We start from the raw sequence: 21,819 nt of genomic DNA, 5'->3' as shown, positions 1-21,819 counted from the left end.
TAATTGTAATACCATTGAACGTCAAGGGGTGGTGGTGAAATTGTCATTGTGGGAGATGGTCACTGTCTGGTATTTATAACACATGTTACTTGCCACTTGTCAGCTCAAGCTTGGCTATTGACCAGATCTTGTTGTATTTGAATATGGGCTGCTTCAGTATCTGCTTCATGAATGTTGCTGATTATCGTGCAACCGTAGCCTTTCATCCCCATGTCTGCCCTTAAGATGGAAAGTAGGTCATTAACAAAGGGGTTAAAAATGGTTGGGCAAGGACACTACCCTGAGAAACTGTTGCAGAGATGTCCTGGTGCTGATGACTGACCTCAAACAACCAGAATCATCATCCTATGTGTTGGGTATGACTTAAAGCAGCGGACTGTTTGGACCCAATAGACATTGGTTCCAGTTTTGCTCGGGCTCCTTGATGCCACCTCGTTGCTGCAGTCATTGAAGTGCACTGCCTTTTTTTGTCTGTTTTACTATTGACAACTTTTTGGACCCTACTTTGTCTAGCCTCTTTCACTGAATTGCTGCCATTCATGGCTATACGAAGAAGCAGCAGCTTCCATTGGCATCATGGAAGGGACTGTTGGAATACACAAACGTCCACATTGGAACCCATGCAGAAGAACAAGAGCTACAGATATGTGGAGCACCACCACCTGCAATGTTTCTCTTAAAGTCATGCACCATCTTGTCTTTGGTCTGTACTCAGAGTTCAGAATGTTTAGGGGGAATCTGATTGAAACTTCCAGAACAGAGGGGCCTGGATAGAGTGGACGTGGAGAAGATGTTTCCACTAGTAGAAGAGACTAGGACCCAAGGGCACAGCCTCAGTGAAGGGATGACTCTTTAGAATTGAGATGAATGGAAAATTCTTCAGTGAGGGGTGGTGAGTCTGTGGAACTCATTGCTGCTGTGGAGGCCAAATCATTGAAGGTGTTCAAGACAGGGATAGGTTCTTGATTAGTAAAAGGATGAAGGGTTGCAGCAAGCAGGCAGGAGAAGAGACTTCTGAAATATATTAGCCTTAAGAGTGGAGCAGACCTGGTGGGCCACATTGCCTAATTCTGCTCCTACATCTTATGGTCTCAGTGGAACCAATTTATGCTTTTTCTCTGCTGGGTCAATATCCAGGAACTTCTTCCCTGTGAGTGTACTCCCGTTGTATCAATGATAGTGATTCAGGAAGGTGGCTCTCCATGACCTAGCAATACTGCTAAGGATTGAGTGTTGAAAAAAACATGATATATTTCCCGTTTAGCCTAGTTATCTCTTAGGAGTTGCTAATTACTGATACGACATCATGCTGTATAATTTTGTGTTCTTTTATTTTAGCTTCTCTGCCTCAATTCCTTGTTTTAAAAATGGGGATTAGAACTGTTCATAATTTTTGACCAGCAGAGTGATAGAGGATGTTGTTAACAATGCTATCAAGCAATGCATCCTTAGCAATGCCTCACTCACTTTATCCTCAGACTGGCTTCTGCCAGAACTACTCGGTTCCTTAACTCATTACAACCTGGATGCAAATGAGGACACAAAAGCAATACTCCGGAAGTGGTGAAAGTGACAAACCTTGACACCAAAGCAACATTTGGCTGAATGCAGTAACAAGGAGCCTGTGTAAATTTAGAATCAATGGGAATTGGAGCCAAGCTCTCTGGTGGTTGGTGCTGTATTTAATGCAAAAAAGATTGATGTATTTGTTGGAAGTCCATCATCTCAGCTGCAGGACATCACAAGAGTTCCTCAGCATCCATTTTCAGCCACTTCATTAATGATCATCCCTTCATTTCAAGTCAGAAGTGGGATGTTGGTTGAATTAAACAGGTGACATTCAGCAACATTTACGTACGTAATTAGTCTGTCTCCATATGCAGCCAGACCTTGACGACATTCATGCCACATGAGTACCGGGTTATTGTCATCACCAACAAGAGAGAAGTTAAGCTCCTGGACATTGGAACAGCATTAATGTCACTGAATCTCTCACTATCAACTTCATGAGATGTAATTGACCAGAAACTGAGCTGAACCAGCCATATGTGGCTTTAAGAGCAGATCAGAGACTGAGCATTCCATGGGAAATAGTTCCATTCCTGATCTCCAAAGCCTGTTCACCATCTACAAGGCACAAGTCAGAAGTGTAATGGAGTACTTCACACTTGCCTGGATGAGTGCAGCTCCAGCAGCACTCTGGAACATTGACACCATCTATGATGGAGTAGCCTACTTGATTGGCACCCTGTCCAATACCTTAAACATCGATTTGCAGTGGCAATAGTATATCGTATCTACTAATGCACAGAAGCAACTTAGCAAGACAGCATTGACCTCTATCACCTAGAAGGACAAGAGCTGCAGCTACGTGGGAACACCTGCACCTGCAAGTTTCCTTCTAAACCAAATGCTATCCTGCCATAGAGATAATAGGAACTGCAGATGCTGGAGAATCCAAGATAACAAGGTGCAGAGCTGGATGAACGCAGGAGGCCAAGCAGCTTCAGAGGAGCAGGAAAACTGACGTTTTGGGTCTGAGCAGCCCACTTATTCATTGTCATCCAGTTTCACACTTGAAATTTGATCCTTGGGTTGATGGATTGTTGGTGCCTTAAACTACTTTGAAGCTGCAAATCAATTCCCTTTGGAGAAAGCCATCACTTTTAATGGATTAACTGATCATTGTTTATTTCTTAGCTCCTAAAAGTCTTTTGATGGCAAAATGTAATAATGCTGAGGATAAATTATCATTCTTACAAGTTTTTATAATTAATGCCATTTAATAGGACATTAAAATAATAGAGAAGGGACAGATCTTTTTGGGCCAGATAGCTTGTTTTTCAGTCTCTTAATAGAAGTAGATGAGAACTTCTCAAATACTCTTAGTTGTCAGAGTTACCTTCAGTGGGGTCTGTTCCTTTCGGTCGGAAAATTAACCCTTGCTATTGAAGAAAGGTGAAGGAGAAAATTTCAGAAATTGGAGATAATTAAGCCTAATTTTTTTGGTAGGATATATTTCAGGAATCTGTAATTGAAGATTGGATGACTGAAAATGTTGAAATATTTAGCTGATCAGACAGAGCAAGCACAGATTTGTAAAAGACAGGTTATGCTTGACAACGTGTTGTGAACTTTCTGTAATTCTGTACCACAGGACTTTGTGTAAGCTCAATCTTTTTGGCATGTTTAAGGTGGCAAGTTTCTGGTTAGCAGTAACATACAGGGTTATGGGGATAGGGTACACAGAAGGCACTTGATCATATTGAATAGCAAGGCAACCATAACAGGCCAAGTGACCTACTGCTTTGCCTTTTTTATCTCCCCCCCCCCCCCCCCCCCCCCCCCTCAGCTTCCCATACTTTTAGAATGGTTGTCACTTGTAGGTGTCAGTCACCTGTTACGTAGTGCCATCATGAAAGCATTTCCTTTGTCCCGTTGCGGAAATTAATGGGTTTCCACTAAGATAACGTGGGGCCTGTAATATGCAATAGCTCTTGAAGTTTCCTTATCCACTTCTCTGAGATAAGAGCCATATGCTGTTGGGTGCCATTGATTATTTTGAAACTGGTCACCCGCATTGTGTGTTATGTAGGTACTAAAATTCCATAGTATTGTTATCAAAATGCATATTGGTTGAGTTGAAAGACCTGATCACGAGTTTGAAGGGACTTGCCAATGCTTGGTCATAGTCATACAGGATGGAAACAGGCCCTTCAGCTCAACTTGTCCATGCTGACTGGGTCTCCTGAACTGAACTAGTCCCATTTGCCTGCGTTTGGCCTGTATCCCCCTCAACCTTTTCTAGCCATCTCCCTGTCCAAATGTCTTTTAAATGATGTAATTGCACCTGCTTCTGTCACTTGCTCTGGCACCTCATTCCATGCATTTAGTATGATTTAACTAAAAATGAACAGTTAAAAGAGTGCAGTGGGACTTTATCCAGTATGAAAATAAGTATAGAAATTACAAAACTAGTTCATACCTGAAACCTTCTCAGAATGCTGTGAGACCACGTGCATAGAAACAACTGTTTTGTGAAGCAGGGCTGTCAAAATACAGCAGGATGTACTCTTTATATGCTCATAGGTAATGAGCAAAAGGAAAAACATGACCTAACTCAAACTAATTGTAGATTTTAATTCATGAGCTTAGAGCAGAAGGGAAATATTGAACTTTTATACAATTTAATTTTGATGAAAAGTAGCTCCTTTTTAAAAGATGACTCACTTATTAACAATTAAGTACCAGATTAAAAGAAGTTGCTTCACAACAACAATTTTATCACAGAGACAGTGTTGACTTTGTCATGAATTCTGTATATCAGTACAGCTGATACATTTGAATTGCTAATTGTTTTCAGACACTCTTCTAGCCACCAGACCATTCAATCATGACTATCTTCATGGCAAAGTTCTATAATTGAAATGCAGACCCCTTTAGTTTTGCATGTAGTTCAATGTGGCAATGTGCACCTTTCAAATTAAAATGCAGCTACATTATCACAGACAAAAATGGGAAGTGTCTAATTCTGCAACAAAATGGAATTTGACATTGGGGAGCAATTAGTCAAAGCATGAACGTTGTTGAAAAGATCTAGTTAGATGACCTCAAGTGTTGTGATCTGTATTGGCGAATATGACTGTGATTTATCGGCCTTGGGGGAATGCAGGGTACAGCTGAGTTGTTTTGCATTGCAGGTTAACATTAACAGAGTGGGTTCAATTCTGCATCCAGCTGAGATCACCTTGAAGGTGTCCTACCTTTTCAACCTTACCTGATATAAAAGTGACCCTCCGCTTAAACAACCACCAATCGCATCTTTCTAATTCTAGTAGTTCTATTGTCTGGTAGGACAATGGTGAATTGAGGGTAAACTTTATACCAAGAATGGTTTAGATTAGATTTGATTCCCTACAGTGTGGAAACAGGCCCTTCGGCCCAACAAGTCCACACTGCCCCTTGATATATCCCACCCAGACCCATCCCCCTATAACCCATACACCCCTGAATACTATGGGCAATTTAGCAAGGCCAATCCACCTAACCTGCACATTTTTGGACTGTGGGAGGAAACCGGAGCACCCGGAGGAAACCCATGCAAACATGGGGAGAATGTGCAAACTCCACACAGGCAGTCGCCCAAGGATGGATTCAAACCCAGGTCCCTGGCACTGTGAGACTGCAGTGCTAACCACTGAGCCACCTTGCCACCCCAATGAGCTGCAGGAAGAGGTTACACAAATTAGTGTTGAATTTCCTAAAATTGAAAAGAGTAAGGATCTGATCTTGGCTTGTTGGGTATTGAGGGGAAATTAATAAGGTGCTGCAAGACTATTGGTATTGTTTCAAAACCGAGGACTAGAAGGCATTGTCTGTAAGTTAAAGCTTTCAGGAGTGATGATAGAAAATACTTTGAAATGCAGTTGGTAGTTTAGAAGTTCATACCTCTGACAAGTTGGAGTTGATGGATTTATAACTTGAGAATCTGAGTGATAGGTTCCTGTCAACCAAAGGTATTATTGGATGTTGAATGAAGGTGGGTATATGGAATGAGGATGCAGAGCAGTTGTGACCTCAAAGGAGAAAACAAGTCCAGTGGCCGACTCCTGTTGCTGGGTCAAAACACAGACTTTAAAAATAATTCTGATTACTTTAAATTTCTCAAGTAACTGACTTATTTTTATTTCATAGGTTACTGAAGAGCTGTGACAGTGAAAGTTTGAATGTTACTGTGCCTTTGAGGATGATTGAGACCTTTTCCTCAGAAAAAACATATATGCCCATTGTACAGGATGCCAATATTGTAGCATCGTTGATTGAACAAATATTGCACTACATGGTTCAGAAAGGTTAGTGACTTCTAATAACATGATTGAAATCTTTTCATAATGTGTTTTAAAGATGTCTAAAATTGGTATCCTCTTGCTTAAGTAATTAGTTTCTATGATAAAAAGAACTTTGGTAACTCAATCTTGCTGTACGGTTTTGGTTTTCAACATTTAACCATAGAATACAGAGTTATCTACATTACGGCAGCAAAACATGCCAGTATTATCATTTATATTTAATCTGTGGTATCTATCATGTTTATAATTTGCTTTTATACTGACCTGCATATTTGGAGTTGTATCTTGTACATTATTAATATGCCATTTTTTCTTTTTTAAAAAAGAATCGCAATTATGCTAGATTTGATCTATAAATGTGCTCTTCTAAATAAGATTTCAATTGCACAAATTAGGCTACATTTATTCTTGAACGTTAGAACCCAGATATTTACGAAGGTGAATATTCTAAGTTGCTTTCCATACATACTGAGCAAAATCATACTGCAAATGTTCATGTCTTTTAAATGATCATATTTTTGGAAAGTTATTATTGACACGATAACAGTAATTTCTATTGGTAGCATTATTGTGAAGCTTTTAAACCATTGATTATTTTCCACTCTGTGCTTTCCAGATTATGTACGAATTATCTTGAAGTAGATATTTGAAATTGACAGGGACTGCTCATCAGGGCACATTGTATATTTTATGAAAACGAGCATTTGGTGTGCAGTTTAACATCCATTTTTGGATAGGCACCAACTAATTTTAATGGATTTGATATGCCTACCTTTGTGTTCAAATTCCCAGTGTGTTTCTTGGTGAGCAAACTTTCAATAATTGGAGCTCAATTTTGTAACAGTTACATTTTAGTTCTTTATTTTGATTCTTCATTCTTAACCCAGTCTACTGAAGCCTTTATCTAATCTGTGCATTTATTTTCTTGTTGTAATTGTCAAACCATATTTATAATAGCAATCAGAATTGGCCAGCCCTAACGAGAAGAGTCGTCATGATTCTCTTGAAACATTTTAGGCTCCTAGGAGCAAGATTAGATTTTTGAACTAGTTATAATTGAGGTTGCACATGGGTACCTTTTAAGGAGCTAAATTTAAAATTGCTCAGTTATAATGGACTATATTTTCCAAGTGTATGTCTCAATATGAAACAATCAATTTGCCATCATGTGTAATGTTGTTTCATTTTTGTGAATTGCATTTATTGTACTGAGTCCTAAATTACATTTTGTTCCAGTCGGAAATAAACCTGGATTTGGAAAAATGGAGCTTTAAGTATCATGACTAAACCGTTTCATTAGAAAACGTTAGGGCTGAATTGTACCTCATCTCTATTGGCAATATATTAACAACTGCCCATTTAATTTCTTGTAAGTGTGCTGAGTATGCTGGAAGGATTAGAACTTTGGTAAGAGTTTTAATGGCTAGTGACACAGAACCTGACGTCAACATAATACATGTATTGTTATTTATTGTTGACAGTAACAGATTTCTTGGGAAATCCAGTATTTAGTACCTATTAACAAATTAAAGAGAGTTGTGCAATATCTTTTTTACCCCCAGACCTGTTAATGCATCTTTTATTTATTTGCAGGTTACTACAAATCACTTTACATGTTAATTAATCATAGGCTTCCATCAAGTTTAGAATATTCTGATGTTTCACGAATTTCACATGTTCCACTTGCAATTACACTGTTGGAGAATTTCCTGAAACCACTGCACTTTCAATATGCCTCCTGCCCAGAAGGTTCAAGGTAAGAACAAGTTCAAATGTGAAAATTTCAAGTAAAGAATCAACTTGATGGCCATTTGAGTCAAGTTGGAATCACAAATTTTGAGGATGTTGCTAGAGAGCAGCACATTGGAGTGTAATGCTCTACAGAGTAGACAACTCTGTAAATTTAAAATTGCTCAGTTATAATGGACTATATTTTCCAAGTGTATGTCTCAATATGACACAATCAATTTGCCATCATGTGTAATGTTGTTTCATTTTTGTGAATTGCATTTAAATTTAAATTTACAGAGTTGTCTACTGGTGGCTTTTATTTCCCATTATGCTGTGCATTTAATTTCACAACTGTTAATCGCTGGAATGCTTTCCATTGAGGTAATTATTAATAAGTTTGTTTTCGTCTATTTTACCTGTAACAACAAGCAATGCATTAACTTCATTAGCATCAGTTTATCCTGTAAGACAGTAAATTTTTAAAAATTCTTTCATTACATCGTTGGAAAGACCAGCATTTTTTTAACCCCTCAACTGACTTTGTGAAGGTGGTGATCCAGTTGCCTTCCTGAACCACTGCAGTCCATACGTTGTGGATGCATTGACAATGTTGCTAAAATGGACAGTCCAGGATTTTGTCCCAATGATAGAATGGTGATTGAGTCACGGATCACTCTGCCTTGCAACTATAAGGAAAACTTGCACCTGGTGTGTTTTCATGTATCTGCTGCCCTTGATCTTCCAGGGGGTAAAAGTCATTGGTTTGAAAAGAGCCTTGGTGAGTTGCTGCAGTGGATTTTCTAGTTGCTGCACACTGCTGCTACAATGTTACACTGGAGTGAATGAATGTTCAGTGGTAGATGGGATGCAAGCCAAGCACACTTAACAGACCTTGGAGGTCTACACAAAAGAAGAACGGGGGAAAGCACGGGTCACTCTTTAGAGATAAGGGCGGCCCACATAAAAAATAGACGTAGTAATTTTCTCAGAGGGTTGAGTGCCTTTGGAACACTGCTCAAAAGGAAATGGAACCAGAGTCTTTGAATATTTTTAAGGCAAAGATCAACAGATTTGCAATAAGTAATGGATGAAAGGTTATTGGGAGTAGGTGGGATTGTGGACTGGTCAGATCAGTCTTGATACTTCTGAATAGTGAAACAGGCCCCAGGGGTCAACTGCCTTCTCATACTTCTTATTCATACATTCCGGTATATTTTATACTTCCCTGGATGGGTGTCACTCCAGTAACACTCAAAAATTAAAGACTTTGGTTCCATTTCCTTTTTGAGGAGAGTTCCAAAGGCACTCGACCCTCTGAGAAAATTACTACGTCTCTATTTTATGTGGGCCGCCCTTATCTTTAAAGAGTGACCTGTGCTTTCCCCCTGTTCTTCTTTTGTGTAGACCTCCAAGGTCTGTGCAGCAGTAGCTTCTGGAACCAGAGATCAATGAGTTGACATGCTAACTGGCATGTGTGGAACCTCCGAGCAGCTGTGCAATTTAGAGGAGATGTTGATATTGACTCCAGGTTCTGGATTCTCCCACCAAACAACATCCTTTCCACATCCTTCCTGTCAAGATGGCTCCAGTTCTTGCATAGCTCAATAAAGTTGCCTCTTGCTTCTCTAAACTCCAGATATCAGCTTAGTCTGTCCAACTTCCTCCCACAAGATAATGTACCCATTTTGGGTATGAGTGTAGTAAGTATTCCCTAATCCGCTTCCAATGCATTTACGTATGTCTTTAATCTTTAAGATCAGCGATGTGAAAACCATTCTAGGTATGGTCTCAGCCATTGCACCATGTAACTGAAACATAATCTCCCTAATTTTGTACTCAACTTCTTTTGCAGTAAATACTGTCTGTTAGCCTTTCTGATTACTAACTGTACTTGTGCATTAAACTATATGATTCATTTTCTCGGGCACCCAGATCTGTCTGTGCCTGAGCCCTGCAATCTCTCACCATGGTAATAATAGGCTTCTTTTTTAATCATCTTAACACAGTGGAGAATTTTAGCTTCTCACATTATACTTCATTTGTCAGATCTTGCCCACCTACTGAAGGTTTCACAGGCATGTAGATAAGTTAATATGTCCTCTGCACAAATTAGTTTCCTACCTGTCTTTCAGTCATCAGAATAATCAACAAAGGGAAAGTCATGCCTGACAAATTTATTACAGTTCTTTTGAGGAAGTATAAGCAGGACAGAGAAAGGTGAACCAGCAGATGCAATATATTTTGATTTCCAATAGAATTTTGATAACGTACCACAGGTAAGGCTACTTAATAAAATTAGAGTCCATGCTGTTGGAGGTAGTACGTTAGTATCAAAATAATAGGAACTGCAGATGCTGGACAATCCGAGATAACAAGGTATAGAGCTGGATGAACACAGCAGGCTAAGCAGCATCTTAGGAGCAGAAAAACTGATGTTTCAGGTATCAAAACAGGATTGCATGACAGAGATCAGAGTTGGGGTGAACAGGGTGTCTTCAGCATGGCAGTCTGTGGCAAGTAGAATAGTGCAGGGATCAGTGCTGGAGCCATGTTATTTATAATCTAAATAACTTGGATGACAGAAATGAATATACTATCACTAAGTTTATATATGACAAAAATAGGTGGGAGGGCAAGCATTGAGGATGATGCAAGGAAACCAGAGCGTTTTAGACAGGTTAGGTGCAAAACTTGGCAGTTGGAATACAATGTGGAAAAATGTGAGGTTATGCACTTTGGCAAGAAGAAGAAATGTTGAATATTACTTAAATTACTGAATTGTGGAATAATTAGGCTGCAGAAGGTGGTGTATCTGTGCATTGTGCCTGCACCGGTTCTACTACCAAATGTCAATCTTTCTTGCATCTAAATTCATAAGTTCATAAGAAATAGGGACAGAATTAGGCCATTCTGCTCCATCATTCAATCATGGCTGATGTGCTTCTCTACCCATAACTCTTCAAACCAATTAAAAATCTGTCTAACTCCTCCTTAAATTTACTCACTGTCCCAGCATCCACTGCACTTTGGGATAGTCAGTTCCACAGATTTACCACCCTTTGGGAGAAATAGTTTCTCAATTCTGTTTTAGATTTGTCACCCCTTATCCTAAGACTATGACCTCCGTCCTAGAATGCCCCAGAAGAGGGAGCATCAGCGCTGTGCCTCTTTTATCATTTTGAATACCTCAATTTGATCTCTCCTTATTCTTCTAAATTCTAGAGAGTATAGACCTAAACTGTTCAATCTCTCTTCATATGACAAACCCTTCATCTCTGGGATCAATCTAGTGAACCTCCACTGCACTGCCTTCAGTGCCACCATATCCTTCCTCAAATCAGCTAACCAAAACTCTGCACAATACTATAGGTGCGATCTCCCCAATGCCTTGTATAGTTGCAATAATACTTCCTTACCTTTTTATATTCTATTCCTTTAGCTAGGAAAGTCAACATTCCATCTGCTTTCCTTTATTATCTGCTGTACCTGCATGCTAGTTTTCTGTGACTCATGAACCAGGACACCTAGATCCATCTGTACCAGAGTATCCTGAAGTGTCTTCCCATTTAGATAGCAGATCGCTTTTCCTGTTTGCTAACCAAAATGCATGACCTCATGCTTATCCATGTTAAACTCCATCTGTCAAATTTTGGCCCATGTTCCTAACTTAATCTGATCCATTTGTAAGGCTCTTATTTCCTCATTGCTATTTACTGTCCTGCCTATTTTTGTCATGTGCAAATTTGACTAGAGTCTTCAGTTGCTGTATCCAAGTCGTTAATGTAGATTGTAAATAGGTGTCCCAGGACCAAACCCTGTGGCACCCCACTTGTTACTACTTGCCACCCAGAAAAAAAATTTACACTGTCTTCTGTGTACATCAGCCAGCCACCAATCCAAGCTAATAAATTACCCCAATCCCACATGATCCAACTTTGTGAATAAATCGTTTGTGCGGTGCCTTCCGGAAGTCCAGATATATTATATCCACAGGATCCCCGTTATTCACTTTGCTTGTTAGATGTTCGAAGAAGTCTAGGAAATTAGTCAAACGTGATTTGTCTTTGATAAAGCCGTGCTGATTCTGATGGATAGCATCTTGACTTTCCAAGTGTCCTGGTTTGCTTCCTTGCAAATTTATTCTAACACCTCCCCAACAACAGATGTTAAGCTAACTGGCCTGTAATTTCCCACGTGTTGCCTCCCTTTTTGAATAGGGGTATTAAATTAGCATTTTTCCAATCCACTGGAACCTAACCCATGTCCAGGGAATTTTGGAATATTGTAACCAATGGATCCACCATCTCCGTCGCCACTTCCTTTTAGACTGTAGGATGTAGGCCATCAGTCTGGCCTCAGTCCTGTTAGTCTGCTGAGTACCTTTACCCCATCCATGTTTGTTCTGAATTCTACCCTTTGTATTACCTCAGTCATGTCAGTTCTAATAGGAATGGTACTACTGTCCTCCACCATGAAAACTGAGGCCAAGTATTGATTTAGCATCTCTACCATTTCAGTGGTCCCCACTATTAACACTCTGGTCCCATCATCTAAGGGGCCACATTTACCTTCGTGACTCTTCCGTTTTATTTACCTATAGAAGGTTTTGCTATTCTTTTTGATATTTTAGGCTAGTTTCTTCCGTAGTTTATCTTGGCTTTCTTTTTAGTATCACTTTATGTTTGAAAGTTTCTCAATCTTCTAGCCTGTCACTGGCCTTTGAAATATGGTATGCCTTAGTTTTTGACTTTATATTGTCCTTGAACTTGTTTAGCCGTCGATGTTTTTTAGCCCCCTTGCCATCTTTCTTCCTCACTGGGATATATTTTAGTTGAGAGGAATTGAGCAGCTCATTAAACAACTGTCACTGTTTATCTCCGAGATAGTAGGAACTGCAGATGCTGGAGAATCAGATAACGAGTGTAGAACTGGATGAACACAGCAGGTCAAGCAGCATCAGAGGAGCAGGAAGGCTGTCATTTCGGGCCTAGACCCTCCTTCAGAATTTTCTGAAGAAAGGTCTAGGCCCAAAATGTCAGCCTTCCTGCTCCTCTGATCCTGCTTGACCTGCTGTGTTCATCCAGCTCCATACCTTGTTATCTCTGTCTCTGCTTGACAGGTGTCTTACCTTTTTTAGCCTTGCTGCTCAATCGATCCAGCCCAAATCTGACCTCATGCCTATATAATTCCATTTTGTTTTATTCCAGAACACTGCTAAGGGACTCCACTTTCTCACCACACACACACCCCCCCCCCCCCCCCCCACCTCCCAAATGGTGTTTTTGAATTCTATCGTATGATGGTCACCACTCCCTAGAGGGTCCTTAACCATGATGTCATGAATTAATGCCTTCTCATTACCCAATACCAAATCCAGAGTAGCCTGCTCCCTGGTTGGTTCCAAGAAACAATCAAATACATTCCATGAACTCTTCCTCCAGGCTACCCTTGCCAGCGTGATTGTTCTGATCTATGTGTGTTAAAATCACACATGATTATTGCTGTGATCAAGGGTCTAGGCCCGAAACGTCAGCTTTTGTGCTCCTGAAATGCTGCTTGGCCTGCTGTGTTCATCCAGCCTCACATTTTATTATCTTGATTATTGCTGTACCTTTCTTGCAAGTTTCAAATATTTCCTAGTTTATAGTGTGCCCCTCTGTGGAATGACTGTTGGAAACATATAGATTACTCCCCATCATGTACTTCTCCCCTTTGCTGTTTGTTATTTCTTCCCAGCCTGACCCTACATCTTGATCTCCTGTGCTTATGTCATTTCTCATTGCAGCACTGATCCCTTCTTTCACCAGCAAAGCTACACTACCACCTTTTTCTTTCTTTCTGAAATGCTGATTACACTTGGATTCAATTCCTAGACCTGGTCTCCTTGTAACAATGTCACAGTAATCACAACCAAATCATACCCTTTTGTTTCCGTTTGTGCCATTAACTCATTAATTTTGTGATGCTTTGTGCATTTAGATACAAAGCTTTTAAATTTATTCTACTGGTAAATTTCCCTACTCTTTGTCTTTATGCACTGAGGAATTATCAATCATCTGTTTAGCCCCTCCCCTTTGATCGTCTGGTAACCATCCACCACATTGCTAACCTGCAGTCTTACCTCCTCCTTTAATTTGGGTTTTCTAATTTCCCCTATGAATAAACCCCACCCCACTTAGTTTAAAGCCTTGTTTATACCCCTAGGTATGTGATTCGCTAGGACTCTGGTGCGAGCATGATCCAGATGAAGACCATCCCATTGGAACAGTGCCCTTCTTCCCCGGTACTGGTGCCAATGTCCTATGAATTCAGACTAATTTTTCCCACACCAATCTTGAAACCACACGTTGACCTGCTTAATCTTATTGATGCTGCCAATTAGCTCGAGGCTCAGGTCGTAACCTAGAGATTATTACCTTTTTTGATTCTGCTTTTAAATTTATCTCCTAGCTCTTCATAATCCCTTAGCAGAACCTCTGTCCTAGTTTTATCTATGTCATTGGTCCCTTTTTGGACCACGACAGTTGGATCTTTTCCCTCCCATTGCAGGTTCCATTGCAGCCCAGGTGAGAGATCTTGAACCTGAGCATCAGGTAGACAACACAATTGTTGGGACTTTCGATGCTAGTCACTGAGAACAGTGTCTATGCCCCTAACTATACCATCCCCAATTACAATTGCCTTTCTCCTGTCTCCCTGCACCCAGCTCATCCTCCCTTCAGTCCCCATTCCTGTCCACACAAGGAGCAAGACTCTTGAACCTGTTGGACAAGGACAAGGACAGGGGCTGAGGCTCCTGCAACTCTGTCGCCTGGATCCTTCTATCTGTCTCACTCACAGCCACACCCTCCTGTCCCTGACTACTGGCTGAATTCATGTTAGTTAGTCAAAGGGGTGTGACTGTCTCCTGAAACACAGCATCCAGGTAACTCTTTTTCCCCCTTCCTCATGTGTGGCAACGTCCAAAGCTCCAAGCCCACCTCATCAATTCTGAGTTCCTCGAGCAACCTCCCTAATATTTAGTACAGATGTGGTCACCGGAAAGCACGCCGGGGTTCAGCAGATCCCACATCATTCAGGAACGGCACATCACCTGACCCTCCTATTCTTAGTTTAGTTTTAAATTTAGTTTATTTAAATTTTTGAACTTTTTTTTACATCTCTCCTTATTATCTCAACCTGAATGCAGGTTATGACCGAGGATTTAACAAGATTCAATTTAATGCAGATTCAAATTTAGCAGATTGCCTATTAGCTAAACAAATCACAGCCTTCCTCCTTCGGTTCCACCCCACTCCCCGTCAGAATCAGAAGCTCTTAGCTTCTCGGTCTGCTCCCGCTCAGCTGTGCTGGAGAGTGGAAAAAGACCGCAGACTGTATTTCTGCCTAAATCATAAAAAGCTAGCATTGAGTTCAATAGGTAATCAGGAAGGCAAATAGACTTTGTTTTGATATGCCAATCCAGCTAAAATAGAGGTCTGGCTAAAACTAGACAAGGCAAAAATCAAACCACAGCTAGAATAACTCGGAATAGTTTTGGGCTGCTTAACTAAGGAAAGATATTCTAGTATTGGAGACAGTCAAAAGAATGTACATGGGGCTGATCCCAGGTTTAGAGGAGGCCTTATGTTGAGGTGTTGAATAGTTTGGGCTTATGCACATTTGTGTTTAGATGAATAAGGGACAACTTCATTGAAACACAAGATTTTTGAGAGACTTGACAGGGTTGTGGGGAAAGGCTGTTTCCCCTGTGAGAGAGTAGAGGACCAGAGATGAAAACCTCAAGTGTTTGACCATCTGAGGCAGAGGTAAGGAAGAACTTCTGACAATCATGAATCCATGGCGTTGTTTAGCATAGAGATCTGTCAAGTCTGGGCCGTTGAGTAAATTCAGTGCTGAGGTAACAAAGTGGAGTTGACAGTGATCAGATCAGCCGTGATCTCATTGGTGAAACAGACCAAATGGCCTACTTCTGTGACATTTCATGGACTTCTGGTCTTAAATTTAGCTATTTTATCTTTGGTCATTATCTATATGTAAAGGTTAAGTCCTTGCATTGATTGCTGTTGGATACTACTTGTTACACCTTGACATCTAGAAAAAGACCCGTTTATTCTTACTGTTTCCTGCCAGCTAGCTGATAATATAGCATTTGACTTCGTCACTGCCTGCTGCACTGCATGTTTACTTTCAGTTACTGGTGTAGAGGGCACCCAGGCCTGGTTGCACCTCTCCCTTTCCAAATCTATCACCAGTCTGCCTTCCTGTTATACCCACATACTGTTATTACTGTGCATTTGCCCAATCACCCAACTTGTCCAAATCACATTGAAGTATCTTTGTGATAGTTCACCCTCGCCCAGGTTGTATCATCTGCAAACTTGATGATATTGCATTTAGTTCCCTTCTGTAAACCATTAATGGGGCTTCGCAGTAGCTCAGTGGTTAACATTGCTGCCTGTCAGCTCCAGGGACCTGGGGTCGATTCCAGCCTTGGGCAACTTGTGGAGTTTGGAAGTTCTCCCCAAGTCTATGGTTTCCTCTGGGTGCTCCAGTTTTCTCCCACGGACCAAACATGTGCAGGTTAGATGGATTGGCCGTTGTAAATGAGTAATTATGGAGAAGGGGTGGGGATTTGGGTCTTTTTGGGATCCTCTTTGGAGGGTCGGTGCAGACTGAATGGACAGAATAGCTTCTTTGCGCACTGTGTAGGGATTTTGGTATATCCTGATTAGCTTGGGTTCAAGCACTGGTCCCTGTGATACTCCACTGCCTGCCACTCAAAAGAGCCAAGAACATTACAGCACTGGAACAGCTCTTCGATCCTCCAAGCCTGCGCCGATTTGAGATCCTCTGTCTAAACCTGCCATCTATTTTCTAAGGGTCTGTATCCCTTTGCTCCCTGCCCATCCATGTACCTGTCCAGATACATCTTAAAAGACACTATTGTGTCTGCATATACCACCTCCGCTGGCAAAGCGCTCCAGACACCCACCACCCTCTGCGTAAAGAACTTACCATGCACAACTCCCTTAAACATTCCTTCTCTCACTTTGAACTCTTGAACCGTAATAATTGAGTCCCCCACTCTCTGTGGCGGAGGGGGGTGGGGAAAATAGCTTCTTGCTATCCTCCTTGTCTATACCCCTCATGATTTTGTCGACCTCAATCTCCGTCTTTCTAATGAAAATAATCCTAATCTTCTCAACCTTTCTTCATGACTAGCGCCACCAGGCAACATCCTGGTGAACCTCGTATGCACCCTTTCCAAAGCATCCACATCCTTTTGGTAATGTGGCAACCAGGACTATATGCAGTACTCTAAATGTGGCCGAACCAAAGTCTTATACAACTGTAACATGACCTGCCAACTCTTGCCTTCAATATCCCGTCCGATGAAGGAAAGCATGCTGTATGCCTTTGTTGACCACTCTATTGACCTGTGTTGCCACCTTCAGGAAACAATGGACCTGAACACCCAGATCGCTCTGAACATCAATTTTCCCCAGGACTTTTCCATTTACTGTATCGTTCACTCTTGAAATAAATCTTCCAAAATGCATCACCTCATGTTTGCCCGGATTGAACTCCATCTGCCATTTATCTGCCCAACTCTCCAGTCTATCTATATTCTGCTGTAATCTCTGACAGTCCCCTTCACTATCTGCTACTCTACCAATCTACGTGCCCTCTGCAAACTTGTTTAGCAGACCACCTATACCTTCCTCCAAATCATTTACGTATATTACAAACAACATTTCCTTCCTGAACATTTTACGTTGTTTGATGGTCAGCCATTCCCTTTCTGTCTGTGTAATACTTGCGGTCTGACCACCTGCTGAACATGCTATCCATGATATTCCCGGCATTGCTGATGCTCCGCAGTGAGTTGACCTGCAACTCCAGCTCTGAAAAGCAGTGAGCCAGTAGCTGTAGCTGGATACACTTCTTGCACATGTCAGTGTCACTGGAAGTGTTCCTTCTTTCTCAGATTGTACAAGAGGAGCACACCGTGGGTCTGAGGTCTCCCCAACATGAATTCTCTCTAGATTAGGCAGAAATTTCTCAGCGTATTACTTGGGTACATGAAAATCTGTTACAATCTGGGCCCAGCAGCCTTTCTAACCCAGTTTGTTTAGGTACAAATTGAGTTTCTTCGCTGAACTACTTAGGTCAGGAGGATAAAAATCTGAGTTTTTTTTAATTGTAATTTTAAAATGGGTGGATCTTTTAGAACATGTCACCCTTGTTTCCCATCAATGTGGTGTTTCTATTATCTGCCAAACTTAATTTTACTGTAGTTTCTAAAACTTGAATGTATGTATCTATACAGGCATCAGGTTTTTGCTGCATTGGCGAAAGAGTTTTTCACTGCGCCCTTCACAGACCAGATCTACAACTTCCTTGTTCCAGCGCTGTCTGCAAGAGCTTCCTTTCCGTATGTGTCTTTCTTGAGTGCGTTGTTAACACCAAACATGACCTCTTCCATAGGACTCACTTTTACCAAGGACATGGCACCTTGGCTTCTGTACTTTGTTCTTGCTGTTGGAGAATCGCAAATAGGTATGATATTTTTCCTTCAACTTGTATAATTGTTGAAGAAGCACTTTGCAAGCATTTTATGCTGTGCTTGCCTAGAGTGATCTAGTGATTTGATTTTTTTTATGTTCCAAGTGCAATATATCCTGTTGGCTGAGACTTTGTTGTCTTTAGATTGCAATAGTTTGGACCAGTACATTATCCAAGTGACATTGCTGCGTCCTTCTGTGTATGGGTAGTTTCATGTGGCTGAGTTGATGTATTTGATCACTAAAGCATGTTACAACCAATTTTCAGAAATTTGGTTGGGTCTAACAGCCAAATTGCTCTTGATCAAAAGACGTTTTTTCCATTGGAAATTTCCATTACATGTGGCAGTAACCTTTACTATGTTTTTTCATTCTAAATTTAGGGGTTCTGTCTGAGGATGGAATGCTTGTGTACTTAAGGATGGTGCAGATTCTTTTACCACAGTTACCTGTTTCACTGACTGGGTCAAACAGCAGAGAAATTGGTAGTGACTCTGAAAATGAAGAGGAAGAAGATCGTAAAATGATATTGAGTAATGTAAGGAAAATCCAGAATTGTTGTGATACATGATGGATATTGCTGTGCTAGTCAATTATTACATAAATTGTATATGAGCCTGATCCTGTGCTTATCTAATATCTGTATGGACTTGCTTTATAATAGATTATTGTATAATAGTCGGGCATTGTACCTATTAAGCTAGTTGCGGCCAAGTCTTCTGCAACATCTGAATTGAAACCACGCTTGAGGTTTGCTAATTCAGCAGACACAAGGGATTACATTGGTTTTTTACTACTGTTTGATGATATACTCTGTCTAGGTGAATAGGAGAGATATCTGTAAAATGGAATTAAACTGCTTAAGTGTGCAATTTAATTTGGTTTGAAATAGTAAATTATGTTTAAGCTTGTTTCTTCAAATCTAAGCATGCTGAGAGCTACTGGGAGAAAATGATAAAGCATGATAAAACATTAAGATTGACAAGTCGCCAGGCCCGGATCAGATTTGTCCTCGGCTGCTTTGGGAAGCGAGAAATGCAATTGCTTCGCCACTTGCGAAGATCTTTGCATCCTCGCTCTCCACTGGAGTCGTACCTGAGGACTGGAGAGAGGCAAATGTAATTCCTCTCTTCAAGAAAGGAAATAGGGAAATCCCCGGCAATTATAGACCGGTAAGTCTCACGTCTGTCGTCTGCAAGGTGTTAGAAAGGATTCTGAGGGATAAGATTTATGACCATCTGGAAGAGCGTGGCTTGATCAAATACAGTCAACACGGCTTTGTGAGGGGTAGGTCATGCCTTACAAACCTTATCGAGTTTTTTGAGGATGTGACTAGAAAAGTTGATGAGGGTTGAGCTGTGGATGTGGTGTATATGGACTTCAGTAAGGCATTTGATAAGGTTCCCCATGGTAGGCTCATTCAGAAGGTCAGGAGGAATGGGATACAGGGGAACTTAGCTGCTTGGATACAGAATTGGCTGGCCAACAGAAGACAGCGAGTGGTAGTAGAAGGAAAATATTCTGCCTGGAAGTCAGTGGTGAGTGGAGTTCCACAGGGCTCTGTCCTTGGGCCTCTACTGTTTGTAATTTTTATTAATGACTTGGACGAGGGAATTGAAGGATGGGTCAGCAAGTTTGCAGACGACACAAAGGTCGGAGGTGTCGTTGACAGTGTAGAGGGCTGTTGTAGGCTGCAGCGGGACATTGACAGGATGCAGAGATGGGCTGAGAGGTGGCAGATGGAGTTCAACCTGGATAAATGCGAGGTGATGCATTTTGGAAGGTCGAATTTGAAAGCTGAGTACAGGATTAAGAATAGGATTCTTGGCAGCGTGGAGGAACAGAGGGATCTTGGTGTGCAGATACATAGATCCCTTAAAATGGCCACCCAAGTGGACAGGGTTGTTAAGAAAGCATATGGTGTTTTGGCTTTCATTAACAGGGGGATTGAGTTTGAGAGTCGTGAGATCTTGTTGCAGCTCTATAAAACTTTGGTTAGACCGCACTTGGAATACTGCGTCCAGTTCTGGGCGCCCTATTATAGGAAAGATGTGGATGCTTTGGAGAGGGTTCAGAGGAGGTTTACCAGGATGCTGCCTGGACTGGAGGGCTTATCTTATGAAGAGAGGTTGAATGAGCTCGGTCTCTTTTCATTGGAGAAAAGGAGGAGGAGAGGGGACCTAATTGAGGTATACAAGATAATGAGAGGCATAGATAGAGTTGATAGCCAGAGACTATTTCCCAGGGCAGAAATGGCTAGCACGAGGGGTCATAGTTTTAAGCTGGTTGGTAGAAAGTATAGAGGGGATGTCAGAGGCAGGTTCTTTACGCAGAGAGTTGTGAGAGCATGGAATGCGTTGCCAGCAGCAGTTGTGGAAGCAAGGTCATTGGGGTCATTTAAGAGACTGCTGGACATGTATATGGTTACAGAAATTTGAGGGTGCATAGATGAGGATCAATGGTCGGCACAACATTGTGGGCTGAAGGGCCTGTTCTGTGCTGTACTGTTCTATGTTCTATGTTCTAAACCAAATGGTTCATCTGGGGAAATGTAGAACCATAGAAAATAGGTGCAGGAGTCGGCCATTTGGCTCTTTTGAGCCTGCACAGCCATTCAATATGATGATGGCTGATTGCTCTTGATCCCTTCAGCTGCTAGGGCCAAGTCCACCTCCTGCTTGAATATAATTAATCAACTGACCCCAACAACTTCCTGTGGGACAGGATTCTGCAGATTCACAATTGAGTGAAGAAGTTCTTCCTGATGTCACTTCTACATTTACTCCTTAAACCTCTAACTCCTTGATCTGGACTTGCTGAACATCAGGAATATTCTTCCCATTAGAACATTAGAAATAGCTTGGCTTTGTGAGGGGCAGGTCATGCCTCAAGCCTTATCGAATTCTTTGAGGATGTGACATAACACATCAATGGAGGTAGAGCAGTGGATGTGGTGTATATGAATTTTAGCAAGGCATTTGATTAGGTTCCACATGGTCGGCTCATTCAGAAAGTTAAGGAGGCGTGGGATTCGGAAATTTGGCTGTCTGGATATGATACTGGCTGTCCAATAGAAGACAGAGGGTGGTAGTAGATGGAAAGTATTCAGCCTGGAGCTCGGTGACCAACGGTGTTCTGCAGGGATCTGTTCTGGGACCTCTGCTCTTTGTGATCTTTATAAATGACTTGGATGAGGAAGTGGAAGGGAGGGTTAGTAAGTTTGCCAATCACATGGAGATTGGTGGAGTTGTGGACAGCTGTTGTAGGTTGCCATGGGATGCTAACAGGATGCAGAGCTGGGCAAAGAAGTGGCAGATGGAATTCAACCCAGAAAAGTGTGAAGTGATTCATTTTGGAATGTTGAATTTGAATGCAGAATACAGGGTTAATCGCAGGATTCTTAGCAGTTTGGAGGAACAGAGGGATCTTGGGGTCCATGTCCTTAGATTCCTCAAAGTTGCCACCCAAGTTGATAGGGTTTAAAGAAGGCATATGGTGTGTTGGCTTTCGTTGGCAGGGGAATTGAGTTTAAGAGCTGCGAGGTTATGCTGCAGCTCATTAAAACTATAGTTCGCACACTTGGAATAGAACATAGAACATAGAAAAGTACAGCACGGTACAGGCCCCTTGGCCCATGATGTTGTGCCGTGGAATAATCCTAAAGCAAAATT

At 41.4% G+C, this 21,819-nt stretch overlaps 1 protein-coding gene across 4 annotated transcripts in view; it reads left to right on the top strand.

Annotated features, from left to right (window-relative positions):
• Nucleotides 1-21,819, top strand: part of ube3c (ubiquitin protein ligase E3C) — a 155,745-nt gene that overhangs the window by 28,255 nt on the left and 105,671 nt on the right. For all 4 annotated transcript variants that reach the window (XM_059639642.1, XM_048563871.2, XM_048563877.2 and 1 more), the window contains exons 7-10: nucleotides 5,695-5,852; nucleotides 7,443-7,605; nucleotides 17,914-18,143; nucleotides 18,532-18,686. In XM_059639642.1, coding sequence (XP_059495625.1) covers nucleotides 5,695-5,852; nucleotides 7,443-7,605; nucleotides 17,914-18,143; nucleotides 18,532-18,686 — 706 coding nt within the window. The remainder of the gene's footprint in view (nucleotides 1-5,694; nucleotides 5,853-7,442; nucleotides 7,606-17,913; nucleotides 18,144-18,531; nucleotides 18,687-21,819) is intronic.

The sequence above is a fragment of the Stegostoma tigrinum genome, chromosome 2 (genome assembly GCF_030684315.1).
Source record: "Stegostoma tigrinum isolate sSteTig4 chromosome 2, sSteTig4.hap1, whole genome shotgun sequence".
NCBI classification, from domain to species: domain Eukaryota; kingdom Metazoa; phylum Chordata; class Chondrichthyes; order Orectolobiformes; family Stegostomatidae; genus Stegostoma; species Stegostoma tigrinum.
The sequence above is the reverse complement of the archived record's forward strand: the minus strand, read 5'-3'. Positions and strand labels throughout refer to the sequence as shown.